This window comes from Opisthocomus hoazin, chromosome 5 (genome assembly GCF_030867145.1).
Source record: "Opisthocomus hoazin isolate bOpiHoa1 chromosome 5, bOpiHoa1.hap1, whole genome shotgun sequence".
NCBI classification, from domain to species: Eukaryota; Metazoa; Chordata; class Aves; order Opisthocomiformes; family Opisthocomidae; genus Opisthocomus; species Opisthocomus hoazin.
Window position 1 is genome coordinate 84,127,981 of NC_134418.1, and position 14,807 is coordinate 84,142,787.

A 14,807-nucleotide genomic window follows, 5' to 3' on the forward strand; every position below is an offset into this window, starting at 1 on the left:
GTCTTCCTGCAGCTGCCCTGTTTAGATAAGAGCTTCTTCAAACTGCTTGTCAGTTCTCCAGGGGGTTATTTTTCTTTATCCTTGGAGTCATTGTTTACTATTTTATATTGGCAAAGGCAACCCGGTGCATCCTCTTGTGAGGTAAAAAGGATAAACAAATATCTGAGAGGCCTTGAAGGAAGAGGCAGGGTTTCACAAGGGTGCTGACCCTTGCTTACACAAGCGATGGGGATGGGAATCAGCAACGGAAAAAAACAGCCCTAGCAGGGGAGAAAAGTTACCAAACCAAAGCAGGAGAAAATATAAACATGGTGGAGGAAGCCAGCGGGGCTGGCAGCCTCCCTCGAGGCATTTGGCGGCTTAGGGGAAGAAGGAAATAAATCAGATTTTAAGGGCTGTTAGGGTTTTGGCAAAGGTAGAGGTTGAGTGGAAGGGTCTTTGCAGCAGTGGGAGGTAAAGCCATAGCAGTACAGAGAGGCTCAAGAGTAGGAGAGGGGATTTGGCAGCATCCACGCGTGCTTCACAAGCAGTGGGTACCAGAAGGTAGAGAAGGCCATCCCATCAATGTGCTTTTATTCCGTAGAATGTGCAGATGTTGCTGAGGGGTGGCTGGGACAATGCGGGAGCAGGCTAAAGCCGTGCTGTGGGGTGGCAGAGGGTGCTTGGTGAGCCCACATGGCCATGGGTTGGGGTTTGCCGGTGCCGTCACCGCACCAGCCTGGTCCCCCAACCAGAACTGGCTTGGAGCAGAGCAGCCGATCATACCAGCACTGGGCTACCTTCCCTGCCTTCACTGGTGCCCGTGGGACAGACTGTGGGGAGCATCATTGCCTCTCCTGAGGAAGCTTCTAGCATGCTTTCCGCTTCTGATTTCTCACAACCTCCTCTCTCATTTCTAGACCAAAAGTGCCAGGTTTCGGCAGGGGAAGGAGAACTATGTTGGTGAAGTCTCTGCGGACCTGAAGCAACGGCTGGACAGCATCACGAGCAGCCAAAGCTCAGCAAGCTCTGGCTTTGTGGAGGAGCGGTCCCTGAGTGACGTGGAAGAGGAGGACGGTAGGATATGTCTTATCCTGGTGTTGGAACAGCTGTCACTTGTGGTGGGTGGTGAGGGACAGGAGTGATTTCCAAAGCTCCCTCAAAGCTGCGTCAGGGTGTTCCCTGTATGACCAAAGTTTCTGAGCTATGGATCATCTAGTTGACCATCCCAAACCTCTCAGCCCAATCCAGGGTGATGTCCTGTCTGAAAAATGTGCATTTCTAGTGCGCTGCCTTTTGAAGATCTGTCTATTTAACGTCCCAGTGTCTTCAGGGAAAGTCACAGAGCACAGACTCCGAAGGCAGTGCAGAGAGGGATGCACAAGGATGCTAACTGAATTTCCTCAGTTTTTACCCAGAAGTTAAACATGGTGAAACACCATCTGTTTCGCTGCTTATTAACAGAGAGGTTGATTTGCCTTCCCTCTGCGCAGGTGGTCTGTCAGGAACAGGAAACCTGAATTATCCATTCATTCAAGGCCTCCCCTGGATATACCTACCCTCTGCAGCAGTTTCACTGAGTGTTTGCCGTGTTCTCCTTTGGCAGAGACAGCACAAAGTGCTCAGTGCTGCCAACATGTTTCCAAGACCGCTGATTTCAGCAAGCGGTGGGATCAGACTGGTCAGGAGGGAGGCTATAGCTCAACTGCCTGTACCTCGACTCCTACTAAAAATCATTTAATGCAAAGAAAAACATCAGTATGTTGACAGGGAGGATGATCTCGTGGTCTCAGTGTGACCCTAATAGGTGACGTCAGGCATGCACTTCATGAATTTCCATCCCACAGAATCACAGAATCATATCTGAAGGGTGGGTGTCAGGAAGATGGGGCCAAGCTCTTTTCAGTAGTGCCCAGCGACAGGACAAGGGGCAACGGGCACAAACTGAAGCAGAGGAAGTTCCGTCTGAACATGAGGAAGAACTTCTTCCCTCTGAGGGTGATGGAGCACTGGAACAGGCTGCCCAGGGAGGCTGTGGAGTCTCCTTCTCTGGAGATATTCCAGACCCACCTGGACAAGGTCCTGTGCAGCCTACTGTAGGTGACCCTGCTTCGGCAGGAGGGTTGGACTAGACGACCCACAGAGGTCCCTTCCAACCCCTACCATTTTAGTCCTTTTCATACCTCTGTGGTGTAACCACTGACCCTCTGAGCTGGGATGTTGTGAGTAGCGTGTAAACCTGAAGCAGACCTTGAGATGAGGGTTTTAGCAACCAGCGTTGTAGTTTTTGGTAAATTTTCTTCTTAAAATCAGGAGCTGAGCAAAGACATCAAGTTGTGTATTTCAGCGGGAACTAAATGCCTAGGTATCTTTGTTGGATGTTGGAGTACATTATTCCTCCAGGTCACCAGAAGATGAGGTTAGACTTTGATGCTGTGAAAAGAAGTTACAGGTATCAACTTCTTCTAGTCCAAATTAGCGGGGCTTTTTGCCAAACTCAAGCCTTTCTCCCCATGGCATATTCTTCCCCTGTAAGGACTAGGTGGGGCCTCCCTCTCATCGGTTTCCAAATCCATCTGCTGAAGCCACAGCAAGCTTTTCCTGACCTAGGAACTTGCGAGCTGGGTTTTGGTTGTTTTTCTTTTGAGATTGTTTTGCAAATCTTTCCGCTGGTGGATACTCTGGAAATAAGCAAGGAGACCTGGGGTATAAACCCATCATCTCGAAGTTTATTTTACGCAGCACTAGTTTGGTGTGAAATGGGTTGTTGTTAGTGATAATTATACAGCCAAAAAAAAGGGGCTCAGATTGCTCTTCCAGTTCAATGTGGCGTAAGGTTAGGATGGGCATTTACCAAAGGAGCAGTTATGGGTGAAATCAGTGACAAAGGGCATGTTTGACTGTCGTCTGATTCTTTGCAGCTGGTCCTGAAGACCTTTGCAAGAACCCTTTGACCATGGAGGACCTCATCTGTTACAGCTTCCAGGTGGCGAGGGGAATGGAGTTCTTGGCTTCACGCAAAGTAAGGAGCTTCTCAGGAAGAGTGGCATGTTATTTATTTGACTGTAGGAAATACTGCTGTAGGTCTATGGAAGGAAACAGCATGTTCATCTTTGGACTAGCAGTTATCCGTAACATTTTGCCCTAAGACATACCATAATCATTAATATTACAGAGTGAGACAGCCCATGCATTTGTTGACACGAATGTTGGTGATCGGTATTACTGGGTCACCGATTCACGGAAGAATTATTAAGTAGTTGGAGGAGGGGAGCTGACTTATGAGGACGATTAAAGGAATTAGGGACAAATCCCTGCTAACCAGAGCTATACTAGAGTAGAGGAGTTTACTCTGAGGAGGTTGCCTGTAACTTGTGCGGTGGGATTGGAAGGGTGGTGTGAGGAGAAACGGTGCTCACCTATGAAACCTTGTGGATGACTCCTTGGGGAGTCTCTTGCCGAAGCCACTCTGGCGGTCAATAGCAACTCACCCGCTTTTTGGCCTTCTGGGAGTTCTTTGCTGTGGTTTGATCCTAAATATGTATAGTACATATTTCAAAGGACGTAAATTCCAGCAAGAGTGAGGAATTGCATCCAGTTGTGTAGAAATAAAAAGTGCTCAGAAGTGGGAAAAGGAAATAGAAGCGGGGAGTAAAACACTGCTCTAGAACGCAAGCTAGGTGTTGAAGACCAGACTTCAGGGCCTTTTCTGAAAACATGCATTTGTCTACATTTGTTACATCCTGGTGGGTGTGTATATGTAAAAATATGTCTTTCCGGGATCTTCATTTCTGGTCCATGCTAGAAGCAAATCTGCAGCCGCTTTCAGAACTTGCCTTTTTTACTTCAAGCTATCGAGGCTTGAGTTTTGAAGTCTTTGGTTGGTTGGCTAAGGTGTCGTTCTGCATAGGTAAAAGCATGGACTTTTCTCTCTGTAGTCAAGAGTAGTTTGTGTGGAATCAAATCGGTGTTTTAGCATGGTATTTTTTTCAGACAGAGTGGAGTACACAGATTTGAGTGAACCTAAGTCAATTTAAAGGGAATCAGATCTGAACCTGTTTTGTGTCAGCTTCTTAGGGTAATTAATTGGCTAACTTCAAAGGCCCTCTCTGCACAGTGGATAAACAGATGTATGTTTGGACTTGGGAACACAAATCTCCCTGAGCCAAATCAGTAGTGACCATCAAAAAAGCACTTAAAAATCAGCAACTGTCGATGCCGAGGTTTCTTTTTCTTAAAAGGTTTTAAGAGTTATCTGGCCTTTGAGGGTAGGAGAGCACATATGTGAAAGAGATCAGCCCCGTGGACGGAGCTCTGACGACAGGCAGCGTATGAAGTTGTTTACTTCTCTTTGCAGTGCATCCACAGGGACCTGGCTGCTCGTAATATCCTCTTATCAGACAATAACGTGGTCAAAATCTGTGATTTTGGCTTGGCTCGAGACATCTACAAAGACCCAGATTACGTCAGGAAAGGAGATGTAAGTTTCAGATTCTCTGTTTGAGAGAAAATTAACATGAACTTAGGGCTCCTTTTTTTTTTCTCACCTTAAAGGGGTTTGTGGAAACTCAGTGTTTTGCTGAACTGTGACACCTTTTTGTTTATGGAAATGCTTTCAGGCCAGACTACCCCTAAAATGGATGGCACCAGAAACCATTTTTGATCGAGTATATACCATTCAGAGTGATGTATGGTCCTTTGGAGTTCTGCTGTGGGAAATATTTTCGTTAGGTGAGTCATTTTAATTGTATTGAGCCATCTTAAATTTTAAACAACACAGTCAAAGTGTTCTTGGGTCCTCTTTAGCATTTTTTTTACTTTCTAAAAATGTCCTGTTTATTTTCTCCATCAAAATAAAATACATTTGCTTAAAAATGTAAATGTAGGAACATAGATTTGAAATACTTCTTAGTACAATTGCAGTATGTGATTATGTGCCTCATTTACTCAATCAGTTGCTGTTGGAATCATAAATATAAATTATATGCACATCCAAATGTACTTAATTACCCTATTAACCCAGGCCGTAGCGAATTATTTGTTTGAAAATTAATACCAGAATTTAAGAGTCTAATGCATTAAAATTACTGTTGCTCTCATTTCAGGCGCGTCACCGTACCCTGGAGTGAAAATTGATGAGGAATTTTGCAGAAGACTGAAAGAAGGAACAAGAATGAGAGCACCAGACTATACAACACCAGAAATGTGAGAAACTCTTCTTCCAGCTGCCCACATTTACCTCACCGTACTATCAGGTGCTTGAGCAAGCAATAGGTGCTGGTTTTTTTATGCTGATATTTCTATGGGCTTTGTCCTTCTAGGTACCAAACGATGCTGGATTGCTGGCATGGAGATCCGAAGCAGAGACCGACTTTTTCAGAGCTGGTGGAGCACCTGGGGAACTTACTACAAGCCAATGTCCGTCAGGTACATGAAATGTATTCTCTGGTTGCTAAAACCACCAGCTAAACCCTGCCTGTCCCACCAGCCACAATGAAGTCCCATGGCTGGGCACTGTCCACTGGAGCCTTCAGGGACATTCTTCCACAGCTCCCATTTCTGGCAGGAGGTTGGGGCAACGTGCAGAGGAGAATGGCTTGGGAGGGGAAGGATCACAGAGGTCTGTTGTGGTAACCAAAAACCACCTTGCCCTGCCAGCAAGGGCTTCCCGTGACCCCACCGCTGTGGTTAGTTAGCTGTCTTGCTGGGGAGTTGTTGGCACAAGTTCAGTTCCCTGCTCTGCTGCCTCTTTCTCTGCAGAGCATTTTGGCAGGTAGCTCCTGTTGATCTTACTGTGCCAAAGATAGATATCTCAGCATACGTGAAGAGGTGGGATGCCGTGTTTTTAATGACTCTTCTGGGAGACAGGGATACAGGCGTTTCATTGCCTGTCAGCAGCTCCGTGCGGATAGGTGCATGAAGACTTGTCCAATGTGCAGGCATTGTGATAAGAGAGCCCATGGCTTCCAGGTGCCTCCCTCCCTCCTGGGTTCTCCATCTTGTGGCTCCCTCTTCATGGACCACAGATGTGGACAGGGCCAGAGCGATCGATGTGAGCACTCTGGGTGAAGGAGGCTGGATTTTGCCACGTGCTTTCCTATGAGACTCGTTCTCCCTTTCCCACCTATCGGTAGTGATGGGAATTACCTGTCCTTCCAAACTATCATGTCTTCTGTGCATACCAAAATTCGGAAAGGATAGAGTTTATTCACTTTCCTACAGAGCAGCTTGAATCTGATGTATCACAGAGTCAAAAACTGGCCAGGGTTGGAAGGGGCCTCTGGAGGTCGTTGGTCCAGCCCCCTGCTCAAGCACCCAGAGCCACTTGCCCAGGACCGTGTCCAGATGGTTTCTTAATGTCTCCAAGGATGGAGACTCCACAGCCTCCCCTGGGCAACCTGCGCCGGTGCTCAGTCACCCTCACAGCAAAAAAAGTGTTTGCTTTTATGTTCAGAGCATACTTTATGTCTATTTGCCCACAACCTAGTATGGTTGGATTACTAATGATTTAGAGTCTCTCATCATGTAGTGTACTGTGACTGTAAAAGACAAACATGTTTTACTGCCTGATAACTAATAGCTAGTTATACTTGTGTCATGCTGTAGTCCAAAAAGGATAGATGAAAAACAAATTAGAGAAAAGAGGGAATCTATAAAAGGATTTCTTATGGGACTATAAATAGGTAGGCAGTACCAAAAGATGCATAATTCATTTTTTCTCTTCATACTTCAGAGCAGAAATGTAAACAAATGGAATAAATTTTTAAAAATTATATTCTTTTTATTCACATCAAGTTAAATGCCAAAGTATTGATAGAAAACATCCTTTTTTGCTATCTCCATTTCATTCTTTTTTTCATTTACTTTTTATACTTATTTTAGCCTTTAAGATTTGCATGCTGTAGTCCAACTCAATCTCACTTTCAGTTTGAGGTTATTTCTTTCCCTCAGGGTCATGTTCTTTGTGTCACTGCAATTCAAACATCACTAAAATTTAAATTTTTTATTTCAAAGATATCAAGAAAAAGTTCAGTATACACATTATGTTACAGTATGTTGTATACAAATCTTGTTTTTTTAATTAAGAACTACTTGGCAGTGGTGCTGATGAAGTTTCCTTCTTTTAATGAAGCTGTTCCTGCAAGGGTGCTATAATGCTTATAGTTTAATAAAAAAAACAAGGTAGCTCTGTTGGACTGATGCATTCTCCGCGTACGTGTGTGGAGCTGTTTATGTCTGGGTATCTCTGTAGCTTTATTTAATTTTTGTATTTTTTTCACTGCCTTCTATAGGATGGTAAAGACTACGTTGTCCTTCCTTTGTCAGTATCGCTGAATATGGAAGAGGATTCGGGTCTCTCTCTCCCAACTTCACCTGCTTCCTGTAGGGAGGAAGAGGAAGTCTGTGATCCTAAATTCCATTATGACAACGCAGCAGGAATTAGGTATTTTTTTATGGTGGACATCCTACTAGGGCCTCTGGGCAGGTTTTGTTCATGCTGGGGGCAGGGAAAATGAAAGGAAGAGACTTCAGCTGCCTGGTCCGTATTTAACCTCCTCCGTAGGGATAAGAATGAATCTGTCGAGTTTTTGCAGGCAAAACCCAGTTTCTTACCTCCCCAAATTCTAGGGAATCTGGTGGGGGGAAGGAGGGGTTGCTACTCTTTCAAGTTTTGGTATTCTCATTCAAATGAATATTTGTTATTTAGTTTTTAAGAACCAGAACAAATACAAAGTTTTACCGATCCAGTTCAGTTGTGTTCACACCCTTGCGTTGCAGCTCCTTAAAATATTAATGGTGGTAGATCTACCGTTAATAACCTCCCTGGCATTTCCCTTCCTAAAGTGAAAGGTCGGTAAATAGGTCATGTATTGATAGCCAAGGGGAATGAGCCCTAAATAGTGTCATCACTGGATTTTGTCTGCTGCTTGCTGCTGGTGGGCTGCTGGGGCATCCACGGTGGACCAACAGTGGTAGATGCTGTTGGGTGTCGGGGCAGAGGTGACTTTCCTGGTACAGGAGTTTGTACCAAAGCACTTAAGCAGGGCTTGTGTTGCACCTTGTGAGGACCTCGGGCACAGGATGTAAGGGAGAAAGGTATTTTGTCATCCAGTGCTGCCTAAGATCAAATTCAGCCACGTAGATGCTGGGAGCCCTGGGTTGTTTGTTGCAATCTCAGAAGAAGGAGCAGGATAGAAAGAGGTGGATCCAACCGTCAGGGCAGAGATGGGCTCTGTTGGCAGGTTTCATGTGGTTTCCATAACGCGGAGCCCTCGCCCTCACTGCTGCCTTGTCTCCACCAAAGACAAAGTTCCCAGTGGGATCAACTTTTTATGTGGTCCTAGGGAAGACTAAGTAGGCACAGCGCATTTCACACTTCGGTTGAACTTCTGGTCCTAAGGCTGAACTCTCAATCCCAGGTTTTAGTAGTGGGGCGGTCCAAAATATAAATATTTAGAAGACACAAAAGCATCGTTTAACACGGGAAACATCACACTTATTTTCCACTTCTAATGCTTCCTGTGTGGCTTTTCCTGGTCCCCTCTTCCTGTTGTGAACAGAAGCAAAACCTCTCAGTCAACCTTTTAGAAAGACTTTGCACCTCTTTTCTCTTGCCTTACAGAGTGACAGGGTTTGTGAGAAAGCACTTGTGGAAACCATGCTAGGAGAGGCAAAGTAGGGACCTCCAGACGTGTTTTGGGACTTTGTTCTTCTGTTCTGGTAGCTGAAAAGAGTTTTGTAGGCATGGATCTTGTTGTACATGTTTGCTTTGTACAAGTTTGGTCTGTTCAGTTATGTCTCTTTCAGTCTTCACAAAAATATTAGCTATGAGGAGAGGCCGATAAATACAATCTCTAAATCAAAGCTGGAGGAGGAGAAGAAAGCACAGGGAAAGCACAGAGAATATTAAAGAATGTTTAAATTTCCAAGGTAAATTAAAATCAACAGGACCTTCTTGCAGCTGCTGTATTTGGCTTAGGAAATGGATATGCAATTTGTGAACCTTGAAAGATTGTCATTAAGAACAGTCAGGTGAAGTAAAGAACATCTAAGGAAGTGTAAAGATAGTGCCTGTTTTTAGAAAGAACATAAAAGGAGTAACCCTTAATTCAGGTTGTCTTATGAATCATAGGAATGAACCTGGAATAAACGATCGGATAATGATCATAAATGCCCACAGGAAAATGAAGGAACTAAAAAGCATGGGCCAGCATGGGTTTGTCAGGAACAAATCAAGACAAACTAATATAAGTTTCATTTTTAGAGAGAATAATTGGTCTGGTGGATAGCAGGGAAGACAGATTTTGATTCTCTGTATTGCGTTTTTGGCCCTTTTTTTTAATGGGATGATATATTGCAAAATGCAAACACCTGTCAGGAAATGCTGTCAGGGCATCATCTGAGCCCTCACCGGGCAGGAGCTGGACTCCCCGTGTGGCCTCACTGCCTGCACGCTATTTCTGGTCCTGTTTGCACAGTATCTTGGCTTAATCAGGAGGATCTCACTCATTGTAGCCCACGTGGAACACATAGGCTGACCCTTCTCTGGGCTGAGCAGAAGCAGGACTCCCATACCTGGGAGACTGTTCAGATGCTGAGGCTGGGACTCCCAGTCCTCACCATCCTGGTAACCCTGGCCATGTAGTTCTGTGCCTGTGTGGACAATTAAATGCAAGCACGCAGGGAGCTTTCAGACTGAGAAAGCAAATTGAGGAGTGAACTTCTCATCATTCATTGTCAGATAGTCCAGGAGGGTAAGTCGACTAGATGATCCATCAGATGCTTTTGGTCCTGGCAGGGTTGGGTGGGGGGTGCATTAGATACCATTGGAGAATAATAGGAATAGAAGACATGGTCAGTGCAGAGTTCTTCAAATAATTGGTTTTGTTAAGTCTGGGATGAGAAAATGGAGAGGGAACATAGTAACAGTTTTCAGTATATGAAAAGTTGCTTGAAAGAGGATGTTAATTATTGTGTGTCCCCAGCAATAGGACAATTTTTATTTGCAGCAAATACTTGGGTTATGTATTTGAAAAAACATTCTAACGTGTGATTGGGCACCTGAGCAGACTACACAAGGAACCTGTAAAATCCCTGCCAGTTTACATAAATATCTGTTGGAGATAGGCAGGACTCGACATAGCTAGACTCAAAGCTGGGAAGCGGGATGAGCGATGCTCTTAATTGCCTCTAGCTTTGTTCTTCAGGTAGGCTTCTCTTCTAACTCCATGGCTTTTTCCTCATTAGCTGTTAGGATCATAAATTTGTCCTGTTTAACTGGGACAACATCCATTTTGTTCCATATCCCCCTAGACAGAAAGCTGCGGGTGGCTTTTTTGTTTGCTGTATTAGTCCCTCCATGAAAGTCAATTTTTTTTGTTTTGTTTTCTGTCCAATATTTTTGATGGATGTCATCCTGACCAGAGGGCTTCTTTTGGAGAAGAGCCTTCAAGAGAGGTGTAGCACTCCCTGTCCTGATCCCCGTGGCTGAAGGGCGGCAGTCTGCTGTTGTTGTCCTAGGTCCAGCCAGGGCTCTCAGAAGTGCGGTCCAAGGGAAGAGACGCACGCCTGTGCTCTGGGCTCCTCTGTTTGTTATATTTCTCAGCAAAAGCTCGCGGGAAGCGAAGCCCTCCAGTGTCACGGAGGAAAGGAGCTGTTTTCGCAAAGCCATTTCTTAGAATTTGCTCAGAGATCAAGGCTGTCAGGAGCAGAAGGTCAGAAACTCGCCACTTTCTGGGCGGTTCGTCCTTTTCAATAAATGGATATTTTGAGGTTTGCATAATATGTTTTGACAAAAAGGATTAGCTTCTCTGTAGAGAGATGAAAGGATTCTGGTACCGTGGTGCTGTTTGCGGCCAAGTTGGGGATAGTGGACACAAAGCTCTTTTGTTTGCTTCTTTTCTTTTCAGTCAGTACCGACAAGGTAGCAAAAGAAAAAGCCGCCCTGTGAGTGTGAAAACATTTGAAGATGTCCCATTGGTAACCACTGTAAAAGTTGTTCAGGAGGTGAGTTTGTCTGTTGCTTTGGTGTCTTTTCCTTCTGTTGATGTCTTTTGTCGTGGTTTGGGGGATTTTTTATCCCTTTCCATTGAATGCATTTCTAACACTTTTGCAGGAAAACCAGACAGACAGTGGGATGGTTCTTGCATCTGAAGAGCTGAAGACGTTGGAAGAGAGTGATAAACAAGTGAAAATACCCTTTAGGTAAGGCTCAGGCTGCATGTAGGATTGAGTATGACCTTTTGCTTGCAGTATGTCAGACGACCGATTGGTTTGTAAATTTTTTTAGAAGACAACATCTTTTCTTACTGTATTTTTAAAAACACAAAGAAAAATTGTGCATGGAACGCCTGGCATTTGGTACCAGGAGAGGAGAGGTAATGCAGCTGCTGGAAGCACCAGCCGCAGAAAGGACCACCTTGTCGTATCAGCCACCCCTCGAAGGAGCTGAGCCGGTGCACGCAATTGAGTGCATTTGTGAGGGCCTATCCGCAGTGACAAAGAGCTCTTTTTTTTTCCTTTATCTTTCTTTCTTTTTATCAAGCTGACTCTTGAGTTTTCAGGATGTACCTGGGTGTATTTTCAGAGCATTGTACAGGGGTTTCATTGTGCGGTTCACAGGAAGCACAGTGGCCTTCATGGAGCTGAAACCTCACATATGCTCTCTGAGAGCTGCTCAGGAATGATTTTTTCCAGGACAACTTCAGTGAGAGCAAAGGTGTATGGCAGTTGTGATGATTGCACCATGGCTGAAATGTGTGAAGCCTCTCAAAGTTTTCTCTCCGTTTCATCCACAGTCGCAATCTAACTCCTTGTACCATTGTAAAATTAAATACATTTTTCCTGCACTAGTGAAGCTAGGGTGTATAAAGAGGTTTCTCCTTATAATCAAACACCGGTTTAAAAAGGCTTGAAGCTGGTTTTGCTATGTTTTGCCAGTTTTGTATTGGTTGTTGCCGTGATGGAAAGTAGCTGCCAGCAGGAATTGCCCACCTGCCCTCCAGAAGACGGTCTCCACAGCTCTCTCAGTCCTGTTCCTGCTTCTTTTCCACAGCACCCTGGTGCCCAGCAAGAGCAATGAGTCCGTCATGTCCGAAGCCTCCAACCAGACGAGCGGGTACCAGTCCGGGTACCACTCGGACGACATGGACACCACCGTCTACTCCAGCGAGGAGACTGAACTCTTGTGCACCCAGGAGGCTTCACCGCTCTAGGGCGAAGCCGGTGGCTCCGGGTCCCGTCGGGATGTGCCTTCCTCGCCTGGGCTGGTGGTATTCAGGGCTGGTGTGTAGAGAGACAGCATCCATGAGACTAAATAAAGACGTTTATTTTTCCTGAAGAGGATGCAGAAGCATCTGGCAGCCAAACCGCGCCGTGCCAGGCCATGGGGTGCTTTGCTCGAGAGGCGCTGAGGATGCAGAGTCCCGGCTGCGGCACGTGGGCTGTGCTGGACCGATGGCAGAGGCAGCGTGGTGGCCTTTGGGACCCCGGGGACATGCCGAGCGTCTGCCCAATGCACGCAGTGGCACGGCATTCAACTGAACTGTTCCTACTTGTACGAAATAACGGCACAGCCCTGCTCTTTTTTTTGTTGTTGTTGTTTGTTTTTCCCCTCATGGCTGGACTCCAGGAAGGAAACAGCACGGCACTGGCTTCTTGTTTCTCAGAGTTATCCCTTGCTCGCAACTCCACAAACAACAAAAGGAACCTCCAGCTCAAGGTTCTGGCGCTCACCGACGGCTTGAGACCAAACATAGGCTGGGCTAAATATAGGTAGGGGCGATGGTCTCTGTCCTTGGCAGAGGAAAAATGTTGCTGTACCAGAGGTCATGAGCTGCGTTTGCTTGCAAGACTTGGGCGGTGAGGTTGGTTAGCAGGGAGCAGCCAGACCACTGAGCCAAGTGATGGGACATGGGTGCCAGGGGCATGCCTCACCTCTGGGGGTGGGTCTGCTCCCGTCCTCCCCAGCACCCTTGACCCACGCCAGGTGCCTACCTGCTTCCGAGCTAGCCTGAAACGGCTGCAGAAAATAACCCCCCTCTGAATCACCGCTGCAGCAGCCTTTACAACAGGTAGAAAGGGCAGTGTAATCTACCTTGGGACCGCAGGGAGCCCGGAGGCATCCAAAGGGCACCCTGCCTTCTCCTCTCGTCCCCCTTCCCTCAGATGTGGGTCTGAGTCTTTCCCTTCGCAAACTCAAAGTCTGGTTGCGACGGCAGAGATCTCAGTTTGTGTAGTCTTGGGAATCCACGACTGGTTTCACGGCAGCTCCGATCTTCTCCGAGTAGTGGGATTGTGCCTAGTTGATGGACAACTTCTTACCTGTGCTCTTGTAGTCCCAGAGCTCCACTGATAGACACAATGCAGGCTACAAGATTTTAAAATGTAAAGCTATTTCTACTGAGTTCTTTTTTTGTATTTTTATAATTATTTTTTTGGTTTGTACTTACTATAATGTCAAATGCTGGGAACCATGAATATAAGGCATATACAGTATTTATAGCCTCTTTATGTAGAAATAAATGTAATATATTAAAATATAAATATATATATTATATGATGGATATTGTACTATTCACATTTTGTATCGGTGTTCTGTAGCATTACAAGGGTCACAACATTTTTAATAGCTAAAACTTTTCACTTTATTAAAAAGGACTGGAAATTTAGAGGTGGGAGCTATGAGCAGATCTGTTTGCTTTTCTTGCATGTATTCTCTTATATGCTTTCTATTGACAGGGAAATTTATCAAGTGCTACTTATTTCAAGTGCCATTTAATTAATCTACTTCTTCATACTCTTGTATAAATGAACATTTGTTCAGATGTCCATGAACATTCCTGTGGGTACCAATAGTAAAGAAACTGCAGTGGCTTTCAGCAGTTGGCCATAAATGAAATGTTGGCCATGAAGAAATGGTCAGAGGAGTAGACTGCTTGTACAGACCGAGTCTCCTCTGACAGAGTTTATTGTGTTCAGTTAGGGAATGGCTGATCTTGAGCTTTTGCCTGGGGAGTAACAGTTTCCCTGAAAGCCTTGTTCATCTTTTCCCACTCGTGTGTCTTCCATCTCACTTCTTAGAGTTGAAATGCTGTCCCTGCTCTTGTGTAGCAACGTCTTTGTTTGTTGTAAATCTGTATTTAAAGCTCCCACCTTTTCACTCTGCTGTCCACTTCTTGACTTTCTCTTCTGCGCTGTGTAGGCCTTCGTTGTCAGTGCAAGGCTGGCCACTGTTGGGCTATCAGGACTCAAAGAATCGTAACAGCTTATGCTAAAAAAAGTGCAATGGAAGTTAAACCACAGACTGCAGACTTTCATTCAACTCCTCCTTGTTGGAATTTGAAATGAGACTTGCGTTGGCTACTACATAGTGAGAGCACTTGTCTAGGAAGAGAGAGACCTCACTGCTAAACTCTTCTCAGGCTCAATATGGCACTAATACCTTCTCCACACTACGTGCATGCCCCACCTACAAGGCTGTGGGATGTCAAGCTTCAAATGCTTCTCCATTCCTATCTCTGAATCTAAAGCATTTTACAGGCAGGAAAGCAGGTAGAAAAATAAAGGAGAGGCTTCCTAGATCTGCTGTAAGGGCTTCCAGGAAGGGCTTGTATTTTCATGTATGCATTTGACATTCATCTTGCTTCCCAGGGAAGAGTATAGCTCGTAGAGAATGCTCAACAGACAACACTACATTCTTTAACATCCTCCCTCCCCAATATTATTCAATATCATTAATAAAAGTGTTCTTCTATGTATTAATATGCGATGGATGTAAAATACTGGCACTGCGGAGCCACATGTTGGAGAGTCCTGACAGAGAGGTG

The 14,807-nt window shown here is 45.2% G+C and overlaps 1 protein-coding gene across 1 annotated transcript in view; it reads left to right on the forward strand.

The window, feature by feature from the left end:
• The window catches only part of KDR (kinase insert domain receptor), a 34,649-nt gene extending 20,334 nt beyond the window's left edge, over positions 1–14,315 (forward strand). The window contains exons 21-30 of the mRNA XM_075421983.1: positions 900–1,056; positions 2,901–3,001; positions 4,337–4,459; positions 4,599–4,710; positions 5,085–5,184; positions 5,301–5,406; positions 7,272–7,423; positions 10,890–10,986; positions 11,096–11,184; positions 12,035–14,315. Coding sequence (XP_075278098.1) covers positions 900–1,056; positions 2,901–3,001; positions 4,337–4,459; positions 4,599–4,710; positions 5,085–5,184; positions 5,301–5,406; positions 7,272–7,423; positions 10,890–10,986; positions 11,096–11,184; positions 12,035–12,194 — 1,197 coding nt within the window. The 3' untranslated portion in view covers positions 12,195–14,315. The remainder of the gene's footprint in view (positions 1–899; positions 1,057–2,900; positions 3,002–4,336; positions 4,460–4,598; positions 4,711–5,084; positions 5,185–5,300; positions 5,407–7,271; positions 7,424–10,889; positions 10,987–11,095; positions 11,185–12,034) is intronic.
• Positions 14,316–14,807: the final 492 nt, after the last annotated feature.